Source organism: Centruroides vittatus, unplaced genomic scaffold (assembly GCF_030686945.1).
Source record: "Centruroides vittatus isolate TY-2023 unplaced genomic scaffold, ASM3068694v2 contig_1427, whole genome shotgun sequence".
NCBI classification, from domain to species: Eukaryota; Metazoa; Arthropoda; class Arachnida; order Scorpiones; family Buthidae; genus Centruroides; species Centruroides vittatus.
The window spans coordinates 525,409-542,926 of record NW_027120893.1 but is presented as its reverse complement, the minus strand read 5'-3'; the positions used below and the strand labels follow the sequence as shown (position 1 = coordinate 542,926).

General features: G+C 26.5%; 1 protein-coding gene across 2 annotated transcripts; it reads right to left on the bottom strand.

Moving 5' to 3' along the window:
- Positions 1–3,825: 3,825 nt before the first annotated feature.
- LOC136968314 (uncharacterized) lies at positions 3,826–5,986 on the bottom strand. Of its 2 annotated transcripts, XM_067262319.1 has the most exons (5): positions 5,508–5,986; positions 5,009–5,146; positions 4,800–4,938; positions 4,487–4,602; positions 4,290–4,423 (listed from the first exon to the last, which is right to left on the bottom strand). In XM_067262319.1, coding segments are annotated over exons 1-5 (654 nt in total). In that variant the 5' UTR covers positions 5,767–5,986; the 3' UTR covers positions 4,290–4,421. The 2 variants fall into 2 exon arrangements, with proteins under 2 accessions (XP_067118419.1, XP_067118420.1); XM_067262318.1 differs by having other exon boundaries at positions 3,826–4,602; positions 5,508–5,984.
- Between the last annotated feature and the right edge of the window lie 11,532 nt (positions 5,987–17,518).

Here is a 17,518-nt window from a genome sequence, read left to right as displayed (position 1 = left end):
TTCAAAACATTCTGGCGAAAATACTCTTACAATAAATTTACTTCACAAATGTTTAGAAGTTAGTTTCAATCAATATGCAGTAAAGCAGTGCAGGATTATGTTGTTCATCTAGAAGATGTTGATGTTGACATCTCCGGGATTAAAACCTTTCCCAGAACAGCACAGAAAGACACGAAATCGATTTTTCGTTATCTCGAGTCAATCTGTTAATATATTCTATCGGAAAATCAAGTTACTCCTGCCTGAAATCATTTAATAAATAAATTTTTGATTAAATAATTTACCTAATAAAAAAAATGTTACCGAAGCAAAAATATTTTAACAACGAAACTTTATTAAATAGTTTTAATAATTTAATCATGTTTCATTATATTGATTTGAACTTATATTGCTCATCTATAATGTTAATATTTAGACAATAATTTATGGTTTATGTAATTGTTTAGTTCGTTGTCGTAATCCAATTCGTATTTAATGGTTATAATTATGAGGGATGGTTTAATTAATTCATAACGACTTCTATATATAGTAACCTAACTCGTCATTATAAACTTCGAATTATCCAGCAAGACGTAAAGAATTTTTTATTATTTTATTTTGTGTAAGTAAATTTTAAATTTAAAAAAAGTAAAAATTCAACTCGTAACAATTCAAATTTTCAAGTTTAATTTGAAATACTGTATATATAATTACTCTTTAAATTATACAACATGCTTGAAATGAAAGAATTTGTATGGCAGATAATGTAAGTCGTTATCAAATCATTCAACCGTGATAAAGATTTGTTTGATTTTAATGTACTGATGTAAACAAAGTCAGAACAGTTGCAACAGATCACACTCCAATAATAGCAAATGTCATTTGCTAGATTAACCATCCGAAGGGAAGAAAATAAAGTCATTTGGACCAGCTGTCAAAACCCTTTTATCGTCCGATTAAGTATCGTCCCTAGACTTTACCATAATTAGCAAGTAGTCGGGTCATCGACACATTACATTAATTGCTCTGCACCTCTTCGCTGTCGACTAACGAAATTCCTTTTACTTCACTCAAAATCTTTTCTACTGCAAACATCGTAGCAAAATTTCACATTTACTAAATAATTTATAAGTAAAAATGATTGACAATCTCAATTTAGTAAATTATCAACATTTTTCTTCGATATTTCAATCATTTAAAACTCAAATATTGAATTAAAATTACTATACAGAATTCGAATATTTGAAGATATTACTAGATAAAATCGATTAATTTGTAATTAATTAAGTTCCTTCTTTCTTGCAATCGATACTTTAGAATGTATTAGAATTACAGAAGTAGAGCAAATACTATTTGAGGAACGAATTCTATTGAATACTTCTTCAATTAGCCTTAATTCCTATTTTACGTTATCAAAATACAGTGGATTTATTTGAAATTTAAATGCTATTCATTTATACTACGAAGCGATAAATTTCTAGTAATTTAAGATGAAGTACCGTTTTGTATATTTAAATTAATAATTTTTAAAGTCCAATTTCTTAAACTATAAGCTTAAGTCCTTATTAAGGAATGACGAATAAAAAGAAGACGTTTAAATTCATACATTGATACATTATGATAATCTCAAAATTTTAAGCTTCCACTAAATTATTTAGATTAAAAACTACATATAAATTTATTATAAAAATAAGTGGTTGTGTGGAATTAAAATATAAATTTACTAAGTAACCTAAAAAGCCCGGTCTGAAATTCTTAAAGAATATTACTCGTTCCTAAGACAAACAAAAATTCACAAATGTAAAAGTTCAATGCATTTATATAATATAAAGAAATAAGCAAAAATCTTTATTAAACTTTGTTGACTTATTTTTTGAATGTATATTCCAAAATACGATTTGATCAATATTCCAGAAAATAAATATAGATAAAATAGGAACGTGTTTAAAGTGTAAACCACAAAAAGCATTAGCAAAAATGTACGTCTTTGACACCTCTTGAAGGTGTCGAAGACGTTGTAAAGTTGTTTATTTTACTAAAGAAATGTTTGCTGTAATGTAAAAATGTTTTCTTTCTGTCGTTATTATGAAAGGTGTGAGAAAAAGAAAGAATTTGCAGATGGTTTGACTGGAAACTTTTTGAGGAATAAATCAAGAAAGTCTCCATTAATTCTCAATTGTGATTGAAATAGAGAAAGCACGTTCATCTCGTCTATTTCAACGTCTATTATTTTATATTGAAATATATTCTAAGTGAATAATAATCACTTAATTGGTTATCTTTTCATTAAAATAATTTAAAATTGAATAGAAGTGATAAGAATTCCAAATAATAATTATTAAATAAGCGAAGTAATAAATGAATATTTTAAAAGAAATAATCATTAAATGTCGTTGTAATCTTTACAAATAAGTAGCTGGAATGATAAAATATCAAAAAATTGTTATTGAATATATGTATTGATAATGCACGTTAAATATTAATAACGTATTCCCAGACGTGTTCTAGAATATAAAATATTATTTTTAAATTCTTTACATTGTTGGAAAATATCGACTCTCATTTTATTAGTAATTATTCAGTAGAGGGCAATGTGTTTTTCTGCTAGGAAATTATTTATGATGGATTCCACTTAAGTTTTTCATTCTTTAAAAAAAATTTAACAGAATAACAATAACAGGAATAAGACAATGGAAGAATTTTTCTGTTATTTTTCAAGTTCAAAAATTAGTTTAAATAATTGATATAAGAAGTCCACATAAATGCTTCTTTCTTCTAATAAATCTTTCTTTTATGTAATTTTTTTTTTTAATAAAGATTTCATAGCAAAGTCTTTCTTGTTTGTTGTTATTATAAGGTAATTAAATTATAACAAAGTGCACGTTTTAATAATTCTAGAAATCATCTTTAATAATTTAATAAATAAATAATGAATAAAATATAACTTCTCGCACACTGAATTTCTTTTTATTTTCATTTTCTTTTCTTTCTAAATTGTAAATATGTCGTCAGCACTCTCTGTTGTTTTCAAAAATGAAGCCGAATTTTAATTAATTGAATTACGTGATCTTAATTTTTAATGTAAACGATCATAAATTGATTTATTAGAAAGGAGAATATCAACATTCTAAATTAATATTATTAAATTCCTAAGTTTATTTTAAAAGTATTTTAAACTTTATTCGTTATTTTTCACTTTGCAGTTATTTATATCAACTCGCTTATGTCATATATAATTAAATTTGATTATAAATAAATTAAAATTATTATTATTATTATTATTATTAAATAGGCATTAAATTGTAATTAAATTCTGTAAAGTTTTAAATTTTTTTAAAAATCTTGAATATTTTTATTTAATTTCTGTATTGTAATTTCTTTTGACAGTATTGAAATTATCAAGAAATCTTTAAACGTGAATATATAATCCGATTAATTTGAACAAAATTTCAATATTTACCGACCAGAACTTTCGAAATTGTTAGAGATTAATTCTTATTATTAATTTACACAATACAAATTTATAAAAAATTTTTTTGGTACTGTACCTTCTTCTTTTTACAATTTAATTTATTTAATTTTTATCTGAAACATAAATAGAGTTATATTATATATAACAAAGTGATGAATGGAAAAAAAAAAAATATTTGTGTTTCATAACTGTTAAAGTACACAGCAAGTAACAACTTTCCTTCGGATGGAAATGGTAAATGTTGCATTTCGTACGAGTTCTATTCTTGTGAATATGTGCCTTCAGGTATACTTGCATCAATTCTACATATCTTGTGTCAATAAAATGGTTCTCTATAAAAGAACCTACTCCGCTAAAACAAATGTTATGAAAGGTTCTCTCGCAGCAGGATAACTTTATTTACATATTTTATTTACATACGGGCTTCTTCGTTTTAGTAATAGAAATTATTAAATGGAAATTGGATTTTTGTCCTCCTCCAAAATAATTAAATTTTCAAAATATTTAATCTTTTTTTATTTTTTTCCTGTATCGCAAACTAACTTAATGTTTCCTTCATCGATTTCATATTAGCCTTAACAAATTCGAAGTTATAACCGGAACTAGACATTGTAATTTGGTACGAGACACAGAGATGTGTTTACTTTCCTTTTATAATCTTTCCGAAAACATTCAACAGCATTGGTATGCCGTTAGATTAATTATTTCAATATAATTTTTCAAGGAGAAATGTTTAAAGATCGGAGACATTAAAAATCTAGTTGTGTTTTTTTTTTTTTTCTTAATTTTTATCTGTTTCGATTTTTGACGATGATGGCGGTGTATTGGTGTTGGCAGAGCAGCAAGACGTTTGAGAAGATGAGCATCTGAATGGAACCATTACAGAGGAGAAGGCAGGAAGCTGTAAAGCGGAAAGACTGGGAAATATATTTGCCATAAATGAAGAAGGGGTGTGAGACGAGGGTATATTTTCTGTTGATGAAAAATGACGAGTCAGACATTTAAAGTACTCTGTAGCTGCTTCAAACATCTTACATTCTTCATCAGTTCTCCTTTTCAAAATATTCAATCGATCTTCCTCAATTCGTAATATTCTATTGATGATTGGATCTATTTCTTCTTCACGTTTTCTTTTTAAATTTGATACTTTCCTATCGAAATTAATTAATTTTAAATTTAATACTCATTATATCTCTTAACATTGTATGATTAAAAATAAATAAATAAATAAATACTGGTAATAAATACGGATTTTAAATAATTTCAATTTTTATATTTATGTTTATAAAAGTAATAAATAAAATGTAAGTTTATAATATTTAATTAAATGTTACGTAAACAAACTCACTCTGTATTAGAAACCGTACAAGAAAAATCAGGTCCAACAAAAGTAGGAATTTGATCTTTATTACTTTGATCGACAAAGTATTTTGTTTCTATTTGATCAGCACATTCTACGGAACAATCTGGTATAATTATTTCTGCATCTGTTTAAATAAATTAAATTTTAATACCAAAAAAAAGGGGGGGGGTTACTTAATGCCGTAATAAACTTACCAGAGTTGGATTTAGTGTTTTCGTATTGCAATTCTTCAGATTTATTTTCGAGTGTATTATTTAAAAATTCAGAAGCATTATCGTCTTTCCTGTTATATATTCCTTCCATTACATTCCAATAAGGCCAATCTATTAATTCTGTTCGAAATAAATGTAAATCTTTCATAAACCTCGTTGCGAATTTGTTTCGTTTCTTATTATTTTATTTATAATTGTTCTGATCGAAACAAAAATTAAATACCCGATATATTTTTTAATCTATAAAATGCAGAGATTTTATTTTAAGATAAAGAATTATTACAGAATTAATTTAAAAGTTTTTAAGGATTATAATAAAAAAAAAATATTCAATTGTATTTTGCTTACAAACTGAGATGAGTTTATCCTTATTTGCTTTCGAATAAACTTGTCAATATTGAAGAAGAAGCACGCAATTTTTACATTATTTTTTAATGTATTCACCCATTTAAATTATTCATAGAATTATTAACTATCTTACCTGGTTTGGAAGTTTTCTTAAGTTTAAAATACTGGCATTTCAAATTGCCAATTTTCGTCTTCCATTCTTCTTTAGATCGAATATAACCGCGAGATTTCAAAAGATTAGCTATTGTATCCCATATGACGGAATGTCTATAAGAATGCTCAAATTTATGCTGAATGGAATCATCTCCCCACACCTGAATTAATGCTAAGATTTCTTCATTGGTAAAATTTTTCGATCTTGTTATTTTGAAAGAGTCACCGTCGCTACTCATCTTAAATGTCCATTAAGAATCATATTGAGAAATGGCTGCTTTCTACTGCCCCTAATCCGGGGTATTCAATGCAGTGACGCACGTTAGCGATGTGGGCATGAGCAGAGAACATGGAGAAAATCGAGACTGTAACGACTAACGTACATTAGTTTAGTAGTCTCATCGATCTTTCTGCTCCCACTCTACATCTCTCGGTCTGCCTCTACATCTTAATTTTCTTATTTAACTTACATGTATAATTTAGAATTCTCCGACTCTTCCCGTGCTCTGAATATATACAAAAATTCGAAGCATAAAGTATTATTAAAATGCGAAATTTTAATATAAATTCTTTTATTTATTATTTATGTATTCAACATAATTTACTGCTGCAGATAAAATTAATCTATAGCGATTTTGTAAAAAGAAAAAAAAAGTGGATAGGCATTATGCATTATTGCATAAAATAACTTTAATCTACGTGAAGAATGAGTATAAAATATGGCTTAAAAATGGTAATTTATTTTTATATATTTAAAAAAAAAAAAAAAAATTCTCATCTCTTTATTGAAATTGTGAAAGATCGTAAAGTGCTGCAGTATTCTTAAATCACCGAGTATACTTGTGCATTAAAGTCATTCAAAAAATGGCAAAAGTCAGTTATAAATTAATGTAATTTAATGTTTTCTTAGTCGTGTGTATTTAATTATCATTAATATATTTCTTTTAAAACCGTAACAGTCTTCGTAAAATCTATTCGTGATGCAAAAATACGTGTCACTGGCCGTAAAGAACAACGAAGAAGATTTATTTAAAATTTTTAGTAAACATTTCATGAATACAATAGAAGTATTTTTAACCTCTTCAGGAAACGGGTTAGACGTTCTCATACGTTTTATTAAATGACTTATGATGATTCAGAAAAGAGAAAAATGTATTTTCTATTATGTAATATCTTCTTTTAAGTGGATAACGTGCAGATAAATATAATACGAAATTTATTTATTTTTTCTCCTGTTAAAAAACGACGATTTTTTTGTTATATTTTTTTGAAAACATCTTTCTACTGATGCATATACAGTAAACCATTCTGCTTTAAAGGTGGTGTTTTTACAAGTTCGCGAAATATGATTTGCCTATAACTCAAAAAAATCAGTATCTGCCAAAACACTTCAAAAAAGACACGTTTGTCCTTATTTCTCAACACACATTTGAATAGTTGTGCAGTAAGCTTTGATAACCGTTGATACAGCAATGAATACTCTTAAACTCTTTTTAAAAATGGATTATCTGTACGTACGAATTGTATACTTGGATTTTTCTTTGCTTACTACTGTCAAAAATCCACAGAAACCAAAGTAACCTCGGGGCAAAAAAAAAAAAACAGTAGACCAGATTTCTTTCACGCCTTCCAGCATATCCTGAAAGTAGAAAGATGATAAAAGCCTGTAGTTTACTGTATTTTTTCTTTTTATTTATTTATTTATTTTTCCAAATATATATCTAACATTTAGAAAATTAATCGTATTATTTTTAACATAATATAATTAATTAATTAAACTTAAAAATATAATATCTTTGGCGTTATAATTGAAGCGATTTTTTCCTTTAAAACTTTCCTTCTTCTCTATTCGTTTAGGATATAATTTATTATTTTCTGTCCTCTTTTTTTTTTTCCTGATTTCTTTCACTTCCTTTTAAATTTCTATGACATTTGGAAACGAAAATAGACCAGTAATTGATAATCATATAATATAAAGCTTTATATAAATTGTTTAATTTACTTTTCAATTAAGAAATTTGCATAAATGATTTATTAAAAATTACAAAATGAATTATAAAAGATAAAGTGTTTTATTTAATAAATATAATATATAAAATTTATTTTACAATCAAATAATTAATTATTCGTTAGAAATATATCATTTAAAAACAGTGATCAGAATTATAATTAAAGCAATTAAATTAAAAGTAAGCATACATTAGCATAAATGACTGTATTATTATTATTACTATTATTATTATTTATAAACTATTGTAAATATTAAACTTATAATATATAATATTAAATTCTTAATATTTTAATTCTCTATCAATGTAATGAATTGCATCGTGCATTATGGAATTAAGATATATTATTATAATACGGTTATAAGGGATGAATTCAAATAATGTTGGATTATCTAATGCCCGTATTCACAAATAAGGATCAAGAATCTAGTGTTAGATATTCACCAATCAGCTTTCACGTAATAAAAGTAAAGTGAATGGTTTAAATTCTAAATCCTTGTTTGCCAATGCAGTCATAAATGAATAGATAGATAGATAGATAGATATCTTTATTTAGCGTAGAAGGCTTTCGCCTGTTACAGGGGCGTTTTGTTTAAACGCATATTTATACACATATAATAGCATCTCAATAACATTGATATTTGCTATTTACTAATCTATAGAATTTCATTAGTATTTGTCATAAATGAATAATATATATTATATTTTTTAAAACTTTTAATTTAATTAAAAGTTCTGTATGTAATATAACTTATTAAATAAATACGAATAGGCCTACAGCACTACTAAAGTTTATATGATAATTAAGAACCAACACGTTAAGCATTTAAGTCAATAAAAACTCACGTTATAATTAATTAATTTTTAAAAAAAAAAAGGAAAACAAAAGCATTCTGTTCATTTTAAAAGTTAAATTCTTTCTTGAACAATCAATATAATTGGTTGTTCAATTTTGAAAATCAATCTATTTTTTAATCGCTAGATGGCGTTATACGTTTCGTATTGTTTCGCGTGCAAAATTTTAAAACTCTGTATTGATAAACAATTAAATTATGAAAAAAGTACAATAAAATAATTATTTAAAGTTCTTATTAATAAAAAATTGAATATAAAATTTGATTCCATTTATTATTATTGTATTTTATTAACTTTCTCTTAACGAAAATTAATTTCATAACTTTAATATGATAAAATAATTACATTTAGATATTTATAGTAAAGTAAGTTTTCAACAGTTGCAGATAGCTATTGTATGTTCACAATGTGGAAAGGTGCGAATCTGCATTCACCTCATTGTCGCTAACACAATCAAGGAGGTGAATACAGTGCGAGAGCCATTGACTCCCTTTCTGTTTACGTTGTTTCCACTTCACTCAATCTACTATTTGAGTGGCTTGTTATAAATTAAGATATCTTATCCGTCTTCAAAAGATAGCCAGTGAACCAGGAACCAGTCGAAATTCCGTTCTTCGCTTTATTGTTGTTCACACAAAGTATCTGGCAGGTGTTACCACTGCCAAAATCTCCCAACAATGAAATGACGAAAATAATGTCTAACCGATAATTTATTATCATCCTCTTTTCCAACTACTTTCATATATTTTTCACTTAACTATATTTTTCCTTTAAAATTTATCTACTGTACTTGCAAGTTAAATTTCATATTAATTTATAATAAAGCAATATCATTTTCAATTAAAGTGTGACAACATAAAAAAAACAATTGTATAAAAGCAATTAAACCATTCGGATAGAACTTCAATTATATTATTATTATGTAACATTCAATTATCTCGCTTATTATAATAATAAATGTCGAAAAAATTAAAATAATATCCAATCATCGCTTCTTTTCGTGTAATCGATGTTACATTTTTTATATACAAGAGCATATTTTAAATAGTTGATATGATTAATTTCAAAGGCGGAACCTTTTGAATCATTCACATCATTAAAATAATGTAACAATTAAGGCAAGCCCACCAAAGTGGACAATTTATAATACTGAAACGAAGGGAGTAAAAAAATACTTATTAAGATACAATGGATATAATGAATTAAGGGAGTGAAAACAGCTTGAAACAATGAAAAAAATAATAATAATAATAATTAGAGAAAAATATTCATTAGTAGCATCGAGAGTCATTAGAACAACAATAAATGACGATTACGAAAGACATTTAAAAATTGATTATAATTTGAATAGAAGCTTATACTAGAGAAAATTGGATAGATTATATCAATAGGAGATACAATACTTGAGATTAAACAAGCCTATATTTAATATATAACATTTTCAATATACTGTACTTCATCGTAGAGAATATTCACAATAGATTATAATTGGCGCCTTCTAAATTAGGAGGAGTAATTAATATTATCTAACTGGAATACGGTATGCCCCAAGACAGAAACATGATTTACTATTAATACAGCTAATTAATAATATTGGTGGCCGACTTTTCATCTTCGGCTAGGTAATTTGTGTTCATTCATTTTCTCAATATTACTTTTTTTTTTTTTTAAGCTGTCATAATCGTAAACGTTTTGCAATCAATCATATAACTCGATTTTAAACCTCAATAAAGGTTAGCAAATAGGAGTCAATATATATTCTCTTAATGATACAAGTTCTGAACTGGTTACAATTTAATATAGATGCAAATATCCATAGATACTTACGCATATTTGCATAATTTTCGTCCACTATAATAATCATATCGCGCAATAACTTATTAATATGAACGGAGGGAATTTGCTTAACGGATAAGGAACTATTCCATTTAAATATAAACTGAAAGTTAAACGAATTATACCTACTTTAATCATTTATCATGTACCATTTAACAAATAAACACCCCCTTTTAAAGTTACGTTTACTAAAAACACTAATTACGAACTGGTTACTTTTTAGGCAATCTGGTTTATGTCTTCGATGCTCTAGATTACTTAAAACGTGGATAATTACATCCAAATAACTAATTATAAAATTCAAATTACAGAATATAGTGTATCGTAGAGGCTAAATGAACCTCATTTCTTAGTCTCTTAGGACTAGACCTATATTTTACAAATTAAAAAATGTACAGAATTCGAACCGAACAACCTTCTTTAAATTACACTATAAAGTACTGTACGTGTTATAAGAGTTAACATTTTTATTTATATTCTCTGTATTACACCGTGTAATTGTATTTAGAATTATTTAAAATCAAGAAATGTGTAAAATAAATAAATAAACACGTCCATTAACTGTCAGTTAAATAATTCAAATGGTTATGTAAACAATGTAAACAGAAATTAAATCTGACGTATTTCAATACAGATAATATATTTAGTATCGATGAAAAAAAAATAATAATAATTAAATATGGTTATATTTTATACAGAAAAAGAAACATTTAATAAAACTAAACATGTCAAGCAATACAATAAATTTTACAAACTCCTTAGAATAAAAAATAATTGGACATTTGATAAGAGAAAAACTTATTTTTTGGTCGCAAGAAGGGGAAGAATTCTCTTTTCTGATCCATTTAGAAATGAAATTTTCAAATGTTTGCAGAAAAACTCCTTTAATTTTTCTACCGAGGGTGAAATTCGGAACACTTTCGAAATGTAATAGTTAAATGATGGTCATTTATTCAAGCTGTCTGGATGAAAGCCAGTGTAAGTTAAAAAAGAACTGAAGAAAATTTTTATCTAACAGTTTAAAATTTTCTTTGTATCTAGGGATTACTAAAGACTCGCATAAATTCGGATTTATCATCATCCTTCAACATCAAGTGTGTTTATTAAAATGTTAAGATTAATTGTTTCCAACAAAAAAAAAAAATGATTACTTTCTTTATATTGTAATTAATCAAACAATTAAAATAGAAAACTGATAACAAAGATGTTAATGGAACTTTAATCACGGCTATGATAAATATATATATAAAAAAAATCGAAAGGAGTGGAACGTGTTAATATCGGATAAGATTGTTATTGATGTTATGCGACATGGGTGTAATGTTACCGAAAAAAAAAGGGAAAGTTCTTATCTGATGAGAATAAAATAGTGTAACGTTGATGTCATACAAGATGGTTCTTTCGGCACAGAGAGGAGTATTTTTCTTCCGTTGTTGATGCTTTATCATTATGATATTATAATTTGTATACATTACTTATCGAAGTATTTTTCTTCTATCGATGCTTTAGCTTTACGATATTGTAATTTGTAAATTATACATCACCCATCAAAATCATTTTTTTTTTTTTTTTGTTAATCGATGCTCTGTTATTATAGCGTTATAATTTGTACAGAAGAAATGTGCTTCTTCGTCCTTTAATAAGCTGAATTGAATGTATTCTACTTCAACCGGATCTAGTGCTGCAAAAACCGGTTCGGCCACATGTTTCCTATTTTTACTATTAACTCTCATTTGCTATAACATATTTTTGATTTTTTAATGCATTTTTATAAAAAAACAAATTATATTGGAAATTTTCTAGTTTATTTTAAATTTGGAATTGAATTGTTATTGTAATTAGATGTAGACGTTTCCATTAATAAATTTTATCATATCTATCGTAGTGATCTAGTGATCAATCTATCGTAGCTATATTAATTGAGGTTTATTTGTAAATAAGATTAAAATTTCTCATATAAAAGGTTAATTTAGATTATTAATTACTTCATAAAGCATTGTCGAATTTAGAGATTGGCGTAACAATTAACTGGATATTTTTAAATTGCTTATTAATTAAAGACGAGTGAACAATTTAAACAATACATATCACTTTATATAAATCTGATTGTACCTTTAAAATATACATCTATGCAAACCGCATCCAAATAATCAACATCCAGAGAGATTTTGACCAAGTGTACTAATTTGCATCTTGAGTTAGGTCGCTACTAGATACGGTAGACAACGCAATTTATCTGTTTCATGACTCTCAAAGGCCCTTTTCAGGATCGCTGTAATTTGGGAAAGAATCTCCTCTTCAAACTGAGTTGTGCAGCCAAGGATAGATCTAATTTTCCTCGTTGAATCTAATCCTTAGCTTTCAAATCATACTGTTTCTATGCTGTTGCTAACCAAATGAATTAGTTCCTTAATGACGTGATGAAATGCCAGCTACGCCATCAGTTTCTCCATATAGATTTCCGGTAAAGATGAACTATCTTTCCCGAACATAAAGTTAAAGAGAGACGGCGACACAAATGAAGTCTGACCAACAGTCTTAAGCAAAAAAAAAAATCCGATTTGTGGAAAAGCCAGACATTTTGGTCATGATCTTCTTAGTCAACAGTGACAAACAGTTTCATTTTTAATATTTTAAGCCGAAATTTAAAAAAAAACCTCTAGTTTTTATAATTAAAATTACACTTAATTTTCACTTCCATCTTCTTAGACAGCTTCTCAAATTGTTTGACTAGCTATCTTTCATTTATTAAATAGCTTTCATTAATGTCAACCGTTCTAATTAATCATACAAATAAGTTGGATGAAAGATAACCTACCTGACTATTGTTTTAAATTTCGTCAAGTGGGCATTTTCGTATTTAATATATTCCATAAAGTTTAATATTGTTGTGTATTTTAACATCAGAAAAGCTGTAAAGAATAATAATATCCTCAAAAAGATTCTCAACTATCCAGATATATTGATTTCGAGACGAAATCTCATATAAACTTTGTTCTTAAAAAGTCATTTTCATCTGAAAGTTCGAGACTTTTTGGCCTCACTCGATTAAGAGGATGTCATCTTGATCGCATGATAAAGTTTACAGATACAGCTGTTTGCTCTTTCGGTAAAGGAAATTGATACATAACTCTGACATACGATTGATCTTAATAACAGTGAAGAGAGTTGTATGAAGTTTTGAGAAAATATTTAAAAAATCATGTTACTAATTTAAGCTTTAATGGCATCTGTATGAAATTATAATCATCTGTATTTATGTATTAGCGAAACGTGTAATATTTATCAATTAAAATATTGAAAAATGATTCGTAACAAGTCGATATATCATTTAACAAGCACTTAACTAATTTAATTCCTTGTTATTTCAGCGTTGAAAAAAAAAGCCATAGTGAAAAGGGAGATGCCCATTAAAATAGGTTATATTAACATTTAACATCAGTCAGATGAAACAGCGGGTGGGAAAATAAGAGATGATATGTTGGGGAACATTCTCAGCAGGAAATATTCCAGGTGATAACCAGCATGCGCCTCGTCAACATGACAGAATTGCGAAAGTGACTGACGATCCCGCATTCGATGTCCTGACAGATTAGACTTAGTAGGCTTTCCGGATACAAGTTATCGTATTACTTCTTGTCTTTTCTTCGTATTGACATTTTCGATGCTACATTTAGTCTAGTTATTTTTTACGAGTAGCATTTTTTGTATCGGATTCGAAGCAGAAAATGTAGAAAAATACGTTTAAGGATTAATAGTGTAGAAATTTTCCTTTATAAATCAATATGTCTTCTATTATTGATGGGTCTGTCTTATAAATTTGACAAATATCTTTGATCAGTCTATATAAAGTCATAGTTCAGTGCAGTTGTCGCCTCGAATATGACAAGATCTTGAAGGAAAAATACAAAAATTATCGATTTTTTTTCTTTTTTTTCTAGTTTCGCTAGTTCTTAACTTGCTTAATGAAGTCGTTGGCAAGAGAAATTGCTATGACTATTTAATTGACTTTCGAAACATTAGCATATAAAATATATAGATCTACTAAAGCGTATGCATTCATTTCTTTTACAAATTTCTTAAATATCTTCGAGATTTTCCAAAGATTTTTCCATAATTGCGAAGACGTTATTGATCTGACAACATTGATTATAAAATGAATATTTAATACTAAAATCTAAAACATAATTCCATTAAATTTATATTAAAACAATCTAAAATTTTATTATTATATAAAATTTCAATATTTAAAAATATATATATATATATTATTATTTTATAATTGTGTATTAACGTATAACGTATTAACGTATTATATCGTTATATTTTTTCTGGAGGTCTTATTACTTGTAAAAATAAATAAAATAATTAAATAAAGTAATTCCATCTAAATACCTTTTTCATACTTAAATATAAGTAAGAAAATTAATTAATTTTGTAATTAATTCGACGGCCGGACGGCCGAAGCGGTTAAAATACCACTCTGAGGGATCCCGGATTGAATCCGAGCGAGCAACTACACTGGAATTTTTCATGGTTGGTAAGTCTTGAGTATTATTAATATATTGGGTCCCGTTACTTATCACGATTTCTATATGTTTGTCCCCATTGTGAGCCTGGCCGACTCCACAATACATATGGAAAAAAGTCCCTCTTAATGGCAGAAAGATCGAAATCGTTAAGATTTCTTTTTATAATTAGAAAAATTTTTAATTAAACAACAAATATAATGCAATTATTGTAATGTTTTCTTATCATCGATCGAGCCATCAAATTTTTTTTTCTCATTTTATCTGTAAACAATAATTTGTTCATTAAATTTTTAGAACCTAATTAATGAGTAACTAAATATTAAGCTTAATATTTAAATTGCAGTTTATGAATTGTTATATGTTTATACCAACGATAAAATTCTTGAAGTCTGTGAATATCAGGAGATAATTTTCCTCGGTTTATTGCAATATTTGCATTAAATACCCAAACTAAATATCATCAAACAATACCTAAGGGGCACATCAGAATCAATCAGAAAATCGCATCTTAGCTGATGTCCAGAAGCTAATATTTATGATAGGATTGTTTTGTTCTATATTCTTATTTATTTCGTTAACTTTAATTAATATTATGAAAAAGTCGATTTATATAAATTAATTACATAATATGAAATAAATAAACGCTAAAAATATATATAATAAGGCTATATTTTTAGCCTTATTTTGCTTTATATCTCGAGACTCTATGGACTAAAAATTTTCAAATTTGGTAGGAATACTTCTACATGCGAAGTATTAATGCTATTACATTTTGGGGGTCATAAGTCAAAGAGGAAAGGAGATAGAGGGAAATAAGGAATCATATCTTTATCGAAGTCAGACTTAAAATGTACTACTCGTACGAGTTTTTAGATGATTAAACACATATTATTGGCATTTACAACCCATAAAGCTTAACCTCTTATCCGGGTACCTGGAAAGTGGTGCAAGAGCCCAGTTTTTTTTAATTAAATAAATCAGTAAACATAATAAATAATATAAAGATTTAATTTTATATAATATTAATTTACATAAAAAATGGAAAATTTGTTATTTTTATGACATTTTTGATTAATTCTAAATAAATTATTTCATTACGAACCGAATTTTATATATATATATATATATATATATAACTTATTTAATAATTTAAAAAGTAAAAATTTATAATGTATTTAATAATACAAAACTTTTCGAACGTCTTAAATAATATTAAATTACTTCAAAATACCGTTTTATAATTTGATTTAAGGTACTATAACAACATAAAAGAACTTACACGTGATAAAAAATTATTTTTGACACACGTGTTAAATGAAAATGCATAGCTTACAGACTGACTACTCTACGTTTTTACCCCCCTTCTTTATTGAGAATCATTCTTTATGTTTGTTTGATTATTGGGAGGAAAGAAACACCCATTAATTAAACTTGTTTACCGCAGAAATTAATTACTTGATAAATTTTAATGCAAAAACTCATTCATAATAGTTTCATTAATAGAATAATATATATCTTAAGTAATAAATTACACGCTTATGAAGGGGGGAAAAATAAAATGTAATTCGTAGATATTTATAATATGCGAAAATTTAAAAGTTTAATAAGATAAAAGGAAAAAAAATCATTTTTATTGCTTTCTTATGAATCTAAAATATGTTAATGTAAGACTTTTATTAGTGAGATTTATTAATTTATAATGTGTCACATATGGCAAGAAGGAAAAATTTAATAGAAAATAATATAAAATTTGGAAAAATTGCATATTAATATTGTTTTTCGACTGAAGAAAGATGCTCCTTTTTGCATTAATACTTGTGATTTTGTGAAAGAAACGATTGAAAATACGTTTCGTATAAATTTTTATTGTATAAAATAATGTAATGCGATATTGATAGTTCTGCATATAACAATTGTCGATCCATGAAAGTCTAATTTGTTTCTCCTCCTTACAAAAAATAACAAATATTACTGAATAAATTACCATTATTTTAAAATTTTTGTATAAATAAGCCTATATATATATATATATAGCTTAAACCTGTAAAAATAAAATTATATTTTATTAGTAATTAAATAAAATATAATAGCTTTATGATAATTATTGTATCGTTGCTATTTTAATGCTGATGGAAATTTTCTAAATAAAAACTGAAGTCGTTGACTATAGGTTGTTTCCTCGGGATCAATAATAGCAAAGTATCCAAATAATGTTCGTAATGCTAAAATATTGAAATGAATATCGCTCCTGTTATAGCTTAATAGCATCATTCAGTTCTTAATTAATATCTCTGGACTGCAAAATGAGTATTATTGCTTTAATATATCCGAATAGATGGATGAACGTGACTTTCATTGATAAGAATATTGTGAGAAATGAGATTATAATGAATGATGTCACCTATTACATCTAGTCGATCGGTTAACATTCGCAACCCAATCTATAATTTTTAATCCCGAAGAATTTCTTCTCGAAACATTAATTCTGTCTTCTCCATATTTTATGTATTAAATCTTGGAAATTGCGAGTAGTTTTAAGACCGAATGTTACTAAAAAATAATTCATTTGAATAATATTTACCGAATGATGCGTGTTCTTTATCTGTAACCACTTCGAAAAAACCTAAGACATTCCCTAGAGGTGGTATGCACATCATAATATGCCACTTCAACTCAATACAACGATTTGCCTGGAGCAAGCGATCCATTACTCATGACATATTTCTCCCAGACCGCAGGAGGAGTTGATATAAAACCAT

Excerpts from the sequence above, each read along its gene's own strand:
- LOC136968314 (XM_067262318.1), bottom strand. The coding sequence starts at position 5,766 with ATGAGTAGCGACGGTGACTCTTTCAAAATAACAAGATCGAAAAATTTT. Across the intron at positions 4,939-5,008 it reads AAACACTAAATCCAACTCTG|ATGCAGAAATAATTATACCA; the intron begins GTAAGTTTATTA and ends TTATTTAAACAG. Across the intron at positions 4,603-4,799 it reads TGTACGGTTTCTAATACAGA|GAAAGTATCAAATTTAAAAA; the intron begins GTGAGTTTGTTT and ends TAATTTCGATAG.